Genomic DNA, 14714 nt, shown 5'->3' on the forward strand with positions numbered 1-14714 from the left:
GGGGGTCTGGAGGGCATATGAAACGTACTAGGCTTACTAAAGGAGGTATCTGGGTTGGGGATGGACTGCAGGGCAGTTCTCTGGTTGGCCTTGGACTGACTCAGTTCTCCCCTCTTTCTCACTAGTAGTTCTCAAGCATAGAATGTGCTGGGAATGTAACATCCTGAGATAGGGACAGACTGGCTGGAATAGCCCTGGCTCTATTCCAGCCCCTCCCTACAAACAGGATGTCTTCCAATGCTTTAGCCCAGCAGTCACATGACCCCAGAGTACAAAACTCAGGGCAGCTGCAGTGCAAGTGGGGCACACGCACATGAGACTCCATCACCCATGCAGCATTCCTGAGCCTTGGGGGACTGGTTTCCAATGATTCTTAGGCTTCTGTCATTCTTTGCTGTCTATCTGTAAGTAATAAATCCAGTTCATGTAAATTGTTGTATTAAATATATGAATGTGTTTTCTCACTGGACTCAGACAAGTTGGTAACCAGCATACAGTGAACTTGCTTCATAGAGTCTAATACCTTTTTGTTCAGTTTATACATGTTTACTGAGCTGGGCATCACTATATGCTCTTCTGCCTTCTCCATCCTGCTATGTTCCCAGCTAGGGTTGAGCTGTGTGGTTGGGTTTGGCCAAAGAGAGGCATTAGCAAGATACTGAAAAACAAGAGGAGAGTCAAGGGACTTATAGTCTCCTCCTTCCTGCCACAAACCATAGGTTCCTTCTAGAAAAGGTACAACTCCTATCAGACTGCCCCCTTCCCTTGAACCTTCAGATTCAAGGTTCTACACCGAATCTTGTTTCATTGTTTTTGTTTTTAAATCTTGCCCATGCCTTGGTAGATAATACCTTTATAAAACTCTCCTCAATTACACAGGCTGAGAGTGCCACTTGCTTACTGCCAGAACTCTGTATGCATACAACCCAAAAGGGACTCTGCCAGTGATTAGATTTGTGAGGTAAGAAACAAAACAAAACTTTCACTGGGTACTAACCTACAGGTGTGTCAGTGTAGTGTTTTTACACGTTAGCCCATTTAATGGTCACAATAAGCCTTTTCAGATAAGAAAACTGAATTTAGAGGGTTATGTTTCTTGCTAAAGATCACCAGGTATTAATATTAAGGATCAGGGTCAGATTGGAACTCGGCTAGGTCTGCCTCCCTAAACATCTGCTTTGCTCCAGGTACCATTAGCCCTGGAAAAAAGGCTTGGTAAGGGACTGAGGGGTAAAGGACGGATTAAGACCATGTTTCTCCAAGGGGTCACCTGAGTACAATCACCTGGGATGCTTTTTCAAAATCTAGATTGTTGGACTGTATCTCTCTCAATCCTTTAGCTCTCAGTGGTTTTTGTGCCTCTATTTCGACACTCACCACACTGGATTGCAGTAATAGTCATTAACTCTTTTTTTTTTTTAGACGGAGTTTTGCCCTTGTTGCCTAGGCTGGAGTACGGTGCAATCTTGGCTCAATGCAACCTCTGCCTCCTGGGTTCAAGCAATTCTTCTGCCTCAGCCTCCCAAGTAGCCGAGATTACAGGCATGCGCCACCACACCTGGCTATTTTGTATTTTTAGTAGAGATGAGGTTTCACTGTGTTGGTCAGGCTGGTCTCGAACTCCTAACCTCAGGTGTGATCCACCCACCTTGGCCTCCTAAAGTTCTAGGATCACAGGCGTGATCCACCGCGCCCGGCCGGATTGGTCATTAACTCTTATTTCAGCAGATACTCTTTCATTTGGGACACTGGTGTATTTGCACAAATTCTAGGCGCCCCACGCAGCGGCCTGGAGCCTGTCCCCAAGTCCAACCAATGGGAGTAGTGTTAAGGGCTCCGCCCTCGACTACTTTCCAGCGCTGGGCAAAGCCGCCAGGCCCGCCCACTGACTCCGCGGAGCTGGGTCGCCCCTGTTCTACCCAGATCGGGATGGCAGCGACGCTGATCCTGGAGCCCGCGGGCCGCTGCTGCTGGGACGAGCCGGTGCGTATCGCCGTGCGCGGCCTGGCCCCGAAGCAGCCGGTCACGCTGCGCACGTCCCTGCGCGACGAAAAGGGCGCGCTCTTCCAGGCCCACGCGCGCTACCGCGCCGACGCCCGCGGCGAGCTGGACCTGGAGCGCGCGCCCGCGCTGGGAGGCAGCTTCGCTGGGCTCGAGCCCATGGGGCTGCTCTGGGCGTTGGAGCCCGAGAAAGCCTTGGTGCGGCTGGTGAAGCGCGACGTGCGGACGCCCTTCGCCGTGGAGCTGGAAGTACTGGACGGCCACGACCCCGAGCCCGGGCGGCTGCTGTGCCGGGCGCAGAACCAGCGCGTCTTCCTCCGGCCGGGGGTGCGGCGCGAGCCGGTGCGCGCGGGCCCGGTGCGCGCCGCGCTCTTCCTGCCGCCGGGTGAGTAGTCTGCCCAGAATTTGGTCGAGCTCTGCGACCCCCACCGGCCCCTTGCCTGTCCTGGGAATCGCGTGATTGTGGAACATCCCTGAACTTGTTCCTTCGCTCCAGAGTCTGTCATGGATTCTGAGTCTCTGGGTGTCCGCTGTTGCCCAGGCTGGAGTGCCGTGGCTGGATCGTAGCTCACACTGCAGCCTCGAACTCCTGGGCTCAAGTCCTCTTGCCTCAGCCTCCTGAGTAGCTACTCCAGTCTTTCCTTTTTAAGTTTCACGTCCCTCCCTGGAGGCACTACCACTTTAGCTATGTGCTGAATAGTGCATTCAACTTATTATATATTTATTGAGAGCCGCTATGTGCCAGCCATGTGGTTTTGTTTGAATACGATATGGGCAAAACCTTAAGCTGATGTGCAAGAATGATTTTTGCCTCCTTTCACATCAAACTTCCAAAGAAGCTAAAATCCACAGTATTGGCAATGCCCTTTAATTGTTTAAAAACACACACAAAACTGCCTGACAATCCTCTCCCTTCTATCATAAACATGCTGTACTTGGTTCTCAACCTGCAGTGATTAGCCGCCCTCCCTGGGGGATATGTGGCAATATCTGGAGACATTTGTGGTTGTCATATCTGAAGGGAGAGGTGCTATTGGCATCTAGCAGGCAGAGGCCAGAGATGCTGCTAAACATTCCACAATGCACAGGACAACCGCCAGAACAAAGAATTATTTTGCTCAAAATGTCTGTACTACTGAGGTTGAGGAACCCTAGTCTAAGTAAACACAGGCTGTTTGCTAGGTAAAGGTAGCCCAGAAAGAAGACTCCTGATTAATCCCTTCTAACTAAATTCCCGACTTAAACCTCTACCATATAAAAATGATGAGCCGGGCACAGTGGCTCAGGCCTGTAATCCCAGCACTTTGGGAGGCTGAGGTGGGCAGATCACTTGAGTCCAGGAGTTCAAGACCAGCCTGGGCAACATGGTGAAACTCTGTCTCTACAAAAAAAAAAAAAAAAAAAAATTAGGCAGGCATGATGGTGCATGCCTGTAGTCCCAGCTGCTTGGGAGGCTGAGGTGGGAGGATTGTTTGATATCAGGAAGTAGAGGTTGCAGTGAGCTGAAATCACGCCACTGCATTCCAGCCTGGACAACAGAGTGAAACCCTGCCTCAAACAACAACAACAACAAATTCTAGAGTTGCAACAGCACACAGAATCCTTAAACTGAATTCTGTGATTATTCTCCAAAACAAGAAAACTTGCTTTATTTTTACAGCTCTTCAGCAATTCTTAGCCTTAACTCGTGGCTTCCCACTACACTGTGAATTCCTGGGGCTGGAATTGGGTCTTACAGATTTCTAAATATCCATGTTCCTAGAGGCTTTCGCAAGGATATAGTAGGAGCTCAATAAATCATACTGACTGGGCCAGGTGCAGTGGCTCACACCTGTAATCCTAGTACTTTGGGAGGCTGAGGTGGGTGGATCACTCGAGGCCAGGAGTTCAAGACTAGCCTGGCCAACATGGCAAAACCCTACCTCTACTAATAATATAATACAAAAAAATTAGCCAGGCATAGTGGCTCACACATGTAGTCCCAGCTACTAGGGAGGCTGAGGTGGGAGAATCGCTTGAACCTGGGAGGCTGAGGTTGCAGTGAGCCAAGATTGCACCACTACACTTCAGCCTAGGCGACAGAGCAAGACCCTGTCTCAAAAAAAAAAAAAAAAAAATCATACTGCCTAAGAATCAACTAAAACCTTTCATTAAAAACAAACAAGGAGGCAGGCGCAGTGGCTCATGCCTGTAATCCCAGCACTTTGGGAGGCCGAGGCGGGTGGATCACCTGAGGTCAGGAGTTTGAGACCAGCCTGACCAACATGGTGAAACCCCATCTCTACTAAAAATACAAAAATTAGCCAGGCATGGTGGTGGGTGCCTGTAATCTCAGGAGGCTGAGGCAGGAGAATCTCTTGAACCCAGGAGGCAGAGGTTGCAGTGAGCCAAGATTGCACCATTGCACTCCAGCCTGGGGGACAGAGAAAGACTCCATCTCAAAAAAAAAACAAGGCGGCCAGGCGCGGTGGCTCACGCCTCTAATCCCAGCACTTTGGGAGGCCAAGGTGGGTGGATCACGAGGTCAGGAGTTCAAGACCAGCCTGGCCAAGATGGTGAAACCCTGTCTCTACTAAAAATACAAACAATTAGCCGGGCATGGTGGCGGGCGCCTGTAATCCCAGCTACTCAGGAGGCTGAGGCAGGAGAATTGCTTGAACCCAGGAGGCGGAGGTTGCAGTAAGCCAAGACCACGCCACATCACTCCAGCCTGGGCAACAGAGAGAGACTCTGTCTGATAAAAAAACAAAAAAAAACAGCAACAACGAAAAAAAAACAAACAAGACTGGGCGCAGTGGCTTATGCCTATAATCCCAACACTTCGGGAGGCCAAGGTGGGCGGATCGCCTGAGGTCGGGAGTTTGAGACCAGCCTCACCAACATGGTAAAACCCCATCTCTACTAAAAATACAAAATTAGCCAGGTGTGGTGGCACATGCCTGTAATCCCAACTACTCGGGAGGCTGAGGCAGAAGAATCGCTTGAACCTGGGGGGAGACGAAGGTTGCAGTGAGCCGAGATCGCACCATTGCACTGCAGCCTGGGCAACAAGAGTGAAACCCTGTCTCAAAAAACAAACAAACAAACAAACAGGCTGATTGCAGTGGCTCGCACTTAAAATCCAAGCACTTGAAGAGGCCAAGGTGGGAGCATTGCGGTGGGAGGATTGCTTGAGGCCGGGAGTTTGAGACTAGCCCAGGCAGCATAGTGAGACCCTATTTCTACAAAAAGTTAAAAATTAGCCAAGCATAGGGGCCTAGCTACTTGGGAGGGTGGCTACTTGAGGCTGGAGGGTCACTTGAGCCCAGAGATTCAAGGTTACAGTGATCTACAGGCTACAGTGCAGTGGTGTGATCACAGGTCACCACAAACTGGAACTCTTGGGCTCAGATGATCCTCCCGCCTCTGCCTCCTGAGTAGCTAAGACTCTAGGCATGTGCCATCATGCCCAGCTAGTTTTTTAAGCTTTTTTGTAGAGACAGGGGTCTTGTTATGTTGCCCAGGCTGGTCGTGAATTCCTGGCTTCAAGTGGTCCTCTTATCTTGACCTCCCAAAGCACTGGGATTATAGGCATGAACCACCACGCCTGGCCTCATTATGTTATTTCGAACTTGGTTTATTTTTGTTTGTGAAAATAATTTATATTATTATTATTATTATTTTTGAGATGGAGTCTCGCTCTGTCACCCAGGCTGGAGTGCAGTGGTGTGATAATAATTTATATCATTAAAAAGTTTTAGGCCGGTTGCAGTGGCTCACGCCTGTAATCCCAGCACTTTGGGAGGCCAAGGTGGGCAGATCACCTGAGATCAGGAGTTCAAGACCAGCCTGGCCAGCATGGCAAAACCCCGTCTCTACTAAAAATACAAAAAAATTAGCCGGGTGTCTGGTGCATGTCTGTAATTCCAGATACTTGGGGGGCTAAGGCAGGAGAATTGCTTGAACCCAGGAGGCAGAGGTTGCAGTGAGCCGAGATTGTGCCACTGCACTTCAGCCTGGGCGACAGAGTGAGACTGTCAAAAAAAAAAAAATTTTTTTTTAATTTCAATACCTTTTGGTGTACAAGTGGTTTGGGGTTACACGGATGAACTATACAGTGATGAACACTGAGATTTTAGTGCACTTGTCACCTGAGTAGTATACATTGCACCCAATATGTAGTTTTTTATCCCTCTATATTATTATTATTGTTTGAGAAAATAAGACATTTTGTTCTTTCTCTGCCAATCTCTCTACCCCCAATCTCCTTGGCTTCAAAAACTTGTTTGCTTACTGTCTTTTGGGAATCTAAAGCTCCTTGTGATTTGTGATGTTCTCCAGGCAAGGGGCCCTTTCCTGGGATCATTGATCTGTTTGGGAGCGGCGGGGGCCTTTGTGAATACAGGGCCAGCCTCCTGGCCGGACATGGTTTTGCTGTGCTTGCCCTGGCTTATTTCAGATTTGAAGACCTCCCCGAAGATCTGAATGGTGTACATCTGGAGTACTTTGAAGAAGCCGTGGACTTTATGCTGCAGCATCCAAAGGTGGGTTCTGGTGATCACCTTAGTGCAGAAGAGAGGGGATAGAGCTGACGCAGGGCTGAATCCAAAAGCCCTGCCAGAACACTGGGAACTAGAAACATGCCAGGAGATACCGAATCTCCTTCAAAAGTTACTAGGATGGAAGCTGGACATGGTGATGTGCACCTGTAGTCCCAGCTACCTGGGAGGCTGAGGCTGGGGGATTGCTTGACCCCAGGAGTTCAAGACCAGCCTGGGCAACATTTAGTGAGACCCCTGTCTCAAAAAAAGTTTTTATACTAGGATTATTATTTCCATTTTCTCCCATCTCTCTCTAATCCCTTAAGACTTGACTATTTAGTTGTCTTTGTAATTGTGGACCAAAATTCAAAGAGCACAGGACTAAAAAAAGTTCTGGCTCTGCGTCTACCAGAGTGGCCTTATGATTCTGAATAAGGCAGTTACTCTCTCCGGAGTTCAATTTTCCTCCTTAATAAGATTAACATAAATGTATATAGAGAAAATGACTATAAAGAGATATTTTTTGAGACAACTGGAGACATTTGAATAAGAATGGTGTATTTGATTATATGAAGTAATCATTAATTTTGTTGGGTATGATAATGGTATTATGGTTTTGTAAAGAAAGTCCTTATCTGATAACAGAAATAATTAATTAATTAAAACATTTTGGCCAGGTGCGGTGGCTCACGTCTGTAATCCCAGCACTTTGGGAGGCCGAGGCGGGCAGATCACCTGAGGTCAGGAGTTTGAGACCAGCCTGGCCAACATGGTGAAACCCTGTCTCTACTAAAAATACAAAAATTAGCTGGGCGTGGTGGTACACACCTGTAATCCCAGCTACTCGGGAGGCTGAGGCAGGAGAATTGCTTGAACTCAGGAGGCAGAGGTTGCAGTGAGTCGAGATTACACCATTGCACTCCAGACTGGGCAACAAGAGTGAAACCCCATCTCAAAAAAAAACCCAACAACAACAACAACAACAAATTTTGGTATAATTAAAAATGGAATGATATACACTCTTTGTTATCATCCAGGTTTAAAGAGACCCAGACATTCTAATGTTAAGATATAAGATGTTCTGCAGGGTTCTCTCCCCCACAACCCCTAGTGCTCTTGGGATCCGGCACCCCAGAATTCTCTGCCAAACAGCTCTGATCCTGCTTCCAGGCCCTAAGCCTCTTTTCTGGGTTCGTCAGTGTATATATACCTAGGCCTTAAACATGCAGGCTGGGGTGTCCACACACATGTGTGAGAGGCCCCTTAAGGTCCATGAAGGAGCCAGTGATGGAAGAGAAGGAGTGTGGTGCAGGGCCCAGGGGCTGGCCTCTCCCCTATGTCACGTTCCAGTACAGAACTCCAGTGGATTCCAAGATTTTAAATTTGAGCCTGACCTTATGAATTGTTATGGTGCTATATTTATCAAGGCAGGAGAAAATAATATACTGTATTTAACAGTTTGTTCATTTGACTTATAATTTTGAAATATTTAGGTATAGGGTGTCTGGGCCTCTGTGTATACTCCTGACCCAGTCCTCATAAATATTAGGGGATGACCCATTACTAGGAAATCGGTTGATTTGCTTATTAGAAGACATATTTGAACTTTGCAGATTGTTGGATAAGGAAGGAAAGCAAATGATAGTTAAGAAAGCTACTGGCGGGGCACAGTGGCTCATGCCTATAATCCCAGCACTTTGGGAGGCCAAGGCAGGCAGATCACTTGAGGTCAGAAGTTTGAGACCAGCCTGGCCAACATGGTGAAACCCTGTCTCTACTAAAAATACAAACATTAGCCGGGCGTGGTGGTGGGCGCCTGTAATCCCAGCTACTCGGGAGGCTGAGGCACGAGAATCGCTTGAACCCGGGAGGTGGAGGTTGCAGTGAGCCAAGATTGCACCACTGCACTCCAGCCTGGGTGACAGAGTGAGACTCCATTTCAAAAAAGAAAAAAAAGGAAAGCTACTTGGAGAATGTAAAATCACTGTCTGTGTCCTCCATTTATGAATTCTAAGCTTGTTTTCCTTCTCTTTTTCCTCAACAGGTGAAAGGTCCTAGTATTGGGCTTCTTGGATTTTCCAAAGGAGGTGACCTGTGTCTCTCAATGGCTTCTTTCTTGAAGGGCATCACAGCCACTGTACTTATCAATGCCTGTGTAGCCAACACAGTAGCTCCTCTACATTACAAGGATATGATTATTCCTAAACTTGTCGATGATGTAGGAAAAGTAAAAATCACTAAGTCAGGATTTCTCACTTTTATGGACACTTGGAGCAATCCACTGGAGGAACGCAATCACCAAAGTCTTATTCCATTGGAAAAGGCCCAGGGGCCCTTCTTGTTTATTGTTGGCATGGATGATCAAAGCTGGAAGAGTGAATTCTACGCTCAGATAGCCTCTGAAAGGCTACAAGCTCATGGGAAAGAAAGACCCCAGATAATCTGTTACCCAGAAACTGGTCACTGTATTGACCCACCTTATTTTCCTCCTTCTAGAGCCTCTGTGCATGCTGTTCTGGGTGAGGCAATATTCTATGGAGGTGAGCCAAAGGCTCACTCAAAGGCACAGGTAGATGCCTGGCAGCAAATTCAAACTGTCTTCCATAAACATCTCAATGGTAAAAAATCTGTCAAGCACAGCAAAATATAACATTGTAGCCACAGACCAGATACCATTAATAAAAATCCTATTCATACAACTTGTGTTGGGTTTTCTTTGTTTCTTTTCTTTTTTTTTCTGTCTCACTCTGTCACATAGGCTGGAGTGCAGTGGCGTAATCTTGGCTCACTGTAACCTCGGCTCACTGTAACCTCTGCCTCCCAGGTCCAAGCTATTCTCCGACCTCAGCCTCCCGAGTATCTGGGATTACCGGCGCACGCCACGGCACCCAGCTAATTTTTGTATTTTTAGTAGAGACAAGGTTTCGCCGTGTTGGCCAGGTCTGGTCTTGAACTCCTGGCCTCAGGTGATCTGCCTACCTCAGCCTCCCAGAGTGCTGGGATTACAGGTGTTAGCCACCACACCCAGCCTGTGTTGGGTTTCCCAGAGCCCGTAGCAACCTTTTTTGTGACAAAGCAACCGGCTCAGCTTCTTTGTCAGGTCCTCCCTGATTCTCAACTTTTGCAACCTGCCTTTCTTCACCGCTGGGTCCACATAGGCTTAACCTTGATCTTATTTGTAGGACCGGTCTTCACCTTTAGCAAGAGAAATGTAAGAAGTGCTTTCCCAACTTAGTTGCTGGCCCAGCTTTGGCCTCGTGTCCCCTTTCTGAGGACTGACCTTTGGTATTGCTCTGGAGTCTCTTCTCCCCTTTGGCCCTAACTAACCACGTCTGAGTCTTGGGAACCTGCCCACTTGATTGCCTTAAGGAATGGACTCTGCCTCATTCTTTTTTGTTGTTGTTGTTGAGACGGAGTCTCGCTTTTGTTGCCCAGGCTGGAGTGCAATGGTACGAGCTCGGCTCACTGCAACCTCCGCCTCCCAGGTTCAAGCAATTCTCCTGGCTCAGCCATCTGAGTATCTGGGACTACAGGCTCGCGCCACCATGCCCAGCTAATTTGTTTTTTTAGTAGAGACGGGGTTTCACCATGTTGGCCAGGCTAGTCTCGAACTCCTGATGTCAGGTGATCCACCCACCTCAGCCTCCCAAAGTGCTGGGATTACAGGCCTGAGCCACCATGCCTGGCTCTACCTCATTCTTGCCCATACACATTGCTGAACGTTTATTCAAGACTTCTCCCTGGGCCGGGCGCGGTGGCTCACGCCTGTAGTCCCAGCACTTTGGAAGGCCTAGGCGTGTGGATCACCTGAGGTCAGGAGTTTGAGACCAGCCTGACCAACATGATGAAATGATGAAACCTAGTGTCTACTAAAAATACAAAAAAATTAGCCAGGCAAGGTGGCAGGCACCTGTAATCCCAGCTACTTGTGAGGCTGAGACAGGAGGATTGCTTGAACTCAGGAGGTGGAGGTTGCAGTGAGCCGAGATCGTGCCACTGCATTCCAGCCTGGGCAACAAGAGCAAAACTGTGTCTCAAAAAACACTTGTCTCTGAACCCCAATCTGAGGACCAGGAGCATTATATCTGTGGATATACTTTATGTTTGCCAGGGGATTCCCAGTCACTATATGGTCATTGCCTGCCTGGAGGAATGCCTTGATGCCAAGATTTTCAGGGCAACACCTTGTACGCCATGGCCTTCATCTCTGATGTCATGTTATACCTACCAAATCGGACTTCCTCCCACAACCATCTAGTCCAATTACCCTCCTACTGAGGACTGGGACCTGTCTGCCTCAACCTACTGCAATATACTGGGCACTATCTAGAGTCATAACAGACCAGAGCAGAGAGTCTTCCTTGAGCATAAGAAAGTTTTTCTGTGATGTCACGGCACATCCCATGATTTTCTGAGTACGTACAAAATCCTTCACCAATTTTAATCTATCCAAGCAAGTGCCCATTAGATCTTAACAATGAAAAGTTCCTTAGAGGTAACTTAATTTTGATCAGTTGTTAAACTCTGTGTTGAGCATAGTCATTCACCATGTAGTATAATTTTCCTTTTTTCTTTCTTTCTTTCTTTTTTTTTTTTTTTGAGACAGTCTCACTCTGTCATCCTGGCTGGAGTATAGTGGCACGATCATGGCTTACTGCAGCCTCAACCTCCCTGGGCTCAAGTGATCCTCTCACCTCAACTTCCCAAGTGACTGGGACTATAGGCATGTACCACCACACCTGGCTAACTTTTTATTTTTTGTAGAGATGAGGTCTCATTACGTTGCCCAGGCTGGTCTCCAACTCCTGGGCTCAAGGGAACTGCCCCCTGGCCTCCCAAAATGCTGGGATTACAGGCGTGAATCACTGCGCCTGGCCTGTGTAGTATAATTTTCTATGATGTGAATTCTGGGAGCCTGTGCTTTAACTCACTCCCAGGTGGACCTGCTACTGTGGAGATGCTCTTGGGGTGGGAGACCACAGGAGGAAGTTATGAGGAAAGTGGCAGGGAGGATGAGAAAGCGAAGGCCAAAAAGGTAGTCCCAGAAGTCATGCAGGAGAATGACTCCACATCTATATGTATTAAAGCACTAGGGCAGGACAGCCCTAGACCTCGATTTCTTCCTTACAGATAAAGCAACCTAGAAATGGCATACACTGACTGAAGATATTTGCTTGCTTTTCCCTGAGAGGTGACTGTATGTGGCCACCTGTCTCCTATATATATATATATATATATATATATATATATTTTTTTTTTTTTTTTTGACACAGAATTTCGCTCTTGTTGCCTAGCCTAGAGTTCAGTGGTGCGATCTCGGCTCACCGCAACCTCCACCTCCCAGGTTCAAGTGATTCTCCTGCCTCAGCCTCCCTAGTAGCTGGGATTATAGGCGTACCACCACACCTGGCTAATTTTGTATTTTTAGTAGAGAAAGGGTTTCTCCATGTTGGTCAGGCTGGTCTCGAACTCCTGACCTCAGGTGATCCGCCTGCCTTGGCCTCCCAAAGTGCTGGGATTACAGCCATGAGCCACCGCGCCTGGCTTGAGATTTTTATTTCAAAAAGAATCTCAGGTTGTTATCAAGCCATTTGAAATGGAGTAGAGCAATATGAAGTAGAAGGGAGAAAGAGAAAAGTTATCCATAAAGTTGAGCCAGAAATGAGGCTAATATAATAGTGTTTATTATGGAATCCTATGCCCTTGCCTGGATTGACCACTCATTCAGTCATGTATTTTATAGTGGTTTTTTTTGTTTAGTTTTTGGTTTTTTTTTGAGACGGAGTTTTGCTCTTGTTGCCTGGGCTGGAGTGCAATGGTGCAACTTTGGCTCACTGCAACTTCCGCCTCCCAGGTTCAAGCGATTCTCCTGCCTCAGCCTCCCTGTAGCTGGGAATACAGGCATGCACCACCGTGCCCGGCTAATTTTGTATTTTTTTATTAGAGATGGGGCTTCACCATGTTGGTCAAGCTGATCTCGAACTCCTGACCTCAGGTGATCCACCTGCCTCAGCCTCCCAAAGTGCTGGGATTACAGGCATGAGCCACCACGCCCAGTCTTATAGTGGTTTATGCAAAGAAGGAAACCTAATTAGTTACACAAAATTTACAACTTTCATAAACTAAAAGCCAAACTTTGAAGTCAGTTTCTTCCAAAGATAGTCGTACTAAGAAACATTAAGTGATATACAGGGTAGTGCTATAGTTTAGATGTTGTCCTCTCCAAATCCCATGTTGAAATTTGATCCCCAGGTGGGCATGGTGGCTCATGCCTGTAAGCCCAACACTTTGAGAGGCCCAGGTAGGAGGATTGCTCAAGGCCAGGAGTTTGAGACCAGCTTGAGCAAAGTAGCAGGACCCTGTTTCTACTAAAAATGTTTTTAAAATTAACCAGGCATGGTAACGAGCAGCTGTAGTCCCAGCTACTTGGGAGGCTGAGGCAGGAGGATTGGTTGAGTCCAGGAATTCTAGCTATGATGATGCCACTGCATTCCAGCCTAGGTGACAGAGCAAGATCCTGTCTCTAAAAAATAAAGAGAAATTTGCATCCCAATGTTGGAGGTGGGGCCTAATGGGTGGTGTTTGGGTCATGAGGGCCAACCCCTCAGGAATGTCTTGGTGCAGTCCTCTCTGTGAGTTCCCACAAGAGTTCCCCTGAGAGCTGGTTGTGAAAAAGAGCCTGGCACTTCTTTCCCCTCTTTCCTGCTTCTCTCTCACCATGTGATCTGCACACGCTAGGCCTCTGTCCCTTCTGCAGTGAGTGGAAGCAGTCTCAGGCCCTCACCACAAGCAGATGCTGGCACTGTGCTTCTTGTACAGCCTGCAGAACCGTGAGCCAAATAAACCTCTTTTTGGCCAGGGCCAGTGGCTCATGCCTGTAATCCCAACATTTTGGGAGGCTGAGGTGGGAGGATTGCTTGGAACCTGGAGTTTAAGACCAGCCTAGACAACATAGTGAAACCCCATTTCTACAAATTTTTTTTTTTTTTTGATACAGCGTCTTGCTCTGTTGCCCAGGCTGGAGTGCAGTGGCACAATCTTGGCTCACTGCAACCTCCGCCTCCCAGATTCAAGCGATTCTCCTGCCTCAGCATCCCGAATAGCTGGGATTACAGGCACACACCACCACACCCAGCTAATCTTTTTGTATTTTTTTTTAAGTAGGGATGGGGTTTCGCCATGTTGCCCAGGCTGGTCTCAAACTCCTAACCTCAGGTGATCCACCTGCCTCGGCCTTCCAAACTGCTGGGATTACAGGCGTGAGCCAACACGCCCCGCCCAAAAAAATTTTTTTAAATAAAAATTAGCCGGGTTCAGTGGTACCCACTTGTAGTCCCATCTACTCAGGATGCTGAGGTGGGAGGATAACTTTAGTGTAGGAGGACAAGGCTACAGTGAACCACGATCACACCACTGCACTCCATCCAGCCTGGGTGACAGAGCAAGACTGCTCCCCTCCACCCCAACAAAAAAAACCTCTTTTTAATAACTCTTCTTTATAGCAACACAAATGCACTAAGACAGGTAATATCTTCAAGGATGCTTATATAGTAGACGTAAATCCCAGCCTAATCCAGGCTCACACAGTTTAGTAAGTAGTGCAGCCTGGGGTTTCTGTCTATATGCCTCATCTATGAAATGGGCATAATAATAGTAACTACTTCATGGGGCTATTGTGATTAAATTAGATAATCTGTGTAAAGTACTTAACATATTTTAATTTTCAAATACAGGTATACTTTGTTTTATTGGGCTTTGCTTTATTAAATTTTCCACAAGTTAAAGGTCTGTGACAACCCTGTGTCAAGAGAGTCTATCAGCACCATTTTCAACAGCATGTGCTCACTTTGTGTCTGTGTGTCACATTTGGTAATTCTTACAATATTTCGGTCTTTTCATTATTTTATTTATTTATTTATTTATTTATGAGATGGAGTCTTGCTCTGTTGCTAGGCTGGAGTGCAGTGGTGTGATCTCGGCTCACTGCAACCTCCACCTCCTGGATTCAAGCGATTCTCCTGCCTCAGCCTCCTGAATAGCTGGGACTTACAGGTGCGCACCACCGCACCCAGCTAATTTTTGTGTTTTTAGTAGAGACAGGGTTTCACCATGTTGGCCAGGATGGTCTCGATCTCTTGACCTCATGATCCACCCTCCTTGGCCTCTCAAAGTGCTAGGATTACAGGTGTGAGC

General features: G+C 47.4%; 1 protein-coding gene across 2 annotated transcripts; it reads left to right on the forward strand.

Annotated features, from left to right (window-relative positions):
- The first annotated feature begins 307 nt into the window (after nucleotides 1-307).
- Nucleotides 308-9220, forward strand: ACOT6 (acyl-CoA thioesterase 6). Of its 2 annotated transcripts, none has more exons than XM_063651821.1 (3): nucleotides 308-404; nucleotides 6440-6524; nucleotides 8566-9220. In XM_063651821.1, the coding sequence occupies exons 1-3, from the start codon at nucleotides 367-369 to the stop codon at nucleotides 9169-9171; spliced, it is 729 nt and encodes a 242-aa protein (XP_063507891.1). In that variant the 5' UTR covers nucleotides 308-366; the 3' UTR covers nucleotides 9172-9220. The 2 variants fall into 2 exon arrangements, with proteins under 2 accessions (XP_063507891.1, XP_054305530.2); XM_054449555.2 differs by lacking the exon at nucleotides 308-404 and adding an exon at nucleotides 1881-2386 and having other exon boundaries at nucleotides 6322-6524.
- The last annotated feature ends 5494 nt before the right edge of the window (nucleotides 9221-14714 follow it).

This window comes from Pongo pygmaeus, chromosome 15, assembly GCF_028885625.2.
Source record: "Pongo pygmaeus isolate AG05252 chromosome 15, NHGRI_mPonPyg2-v2.0_pri, whole genome shotgun sequence".
Lineage (NCBI taxonomy): Eukaryota > Metazoa > Chordata > Mammalia > Primates > Hominidae > Pongo > Pongo pygmaeus.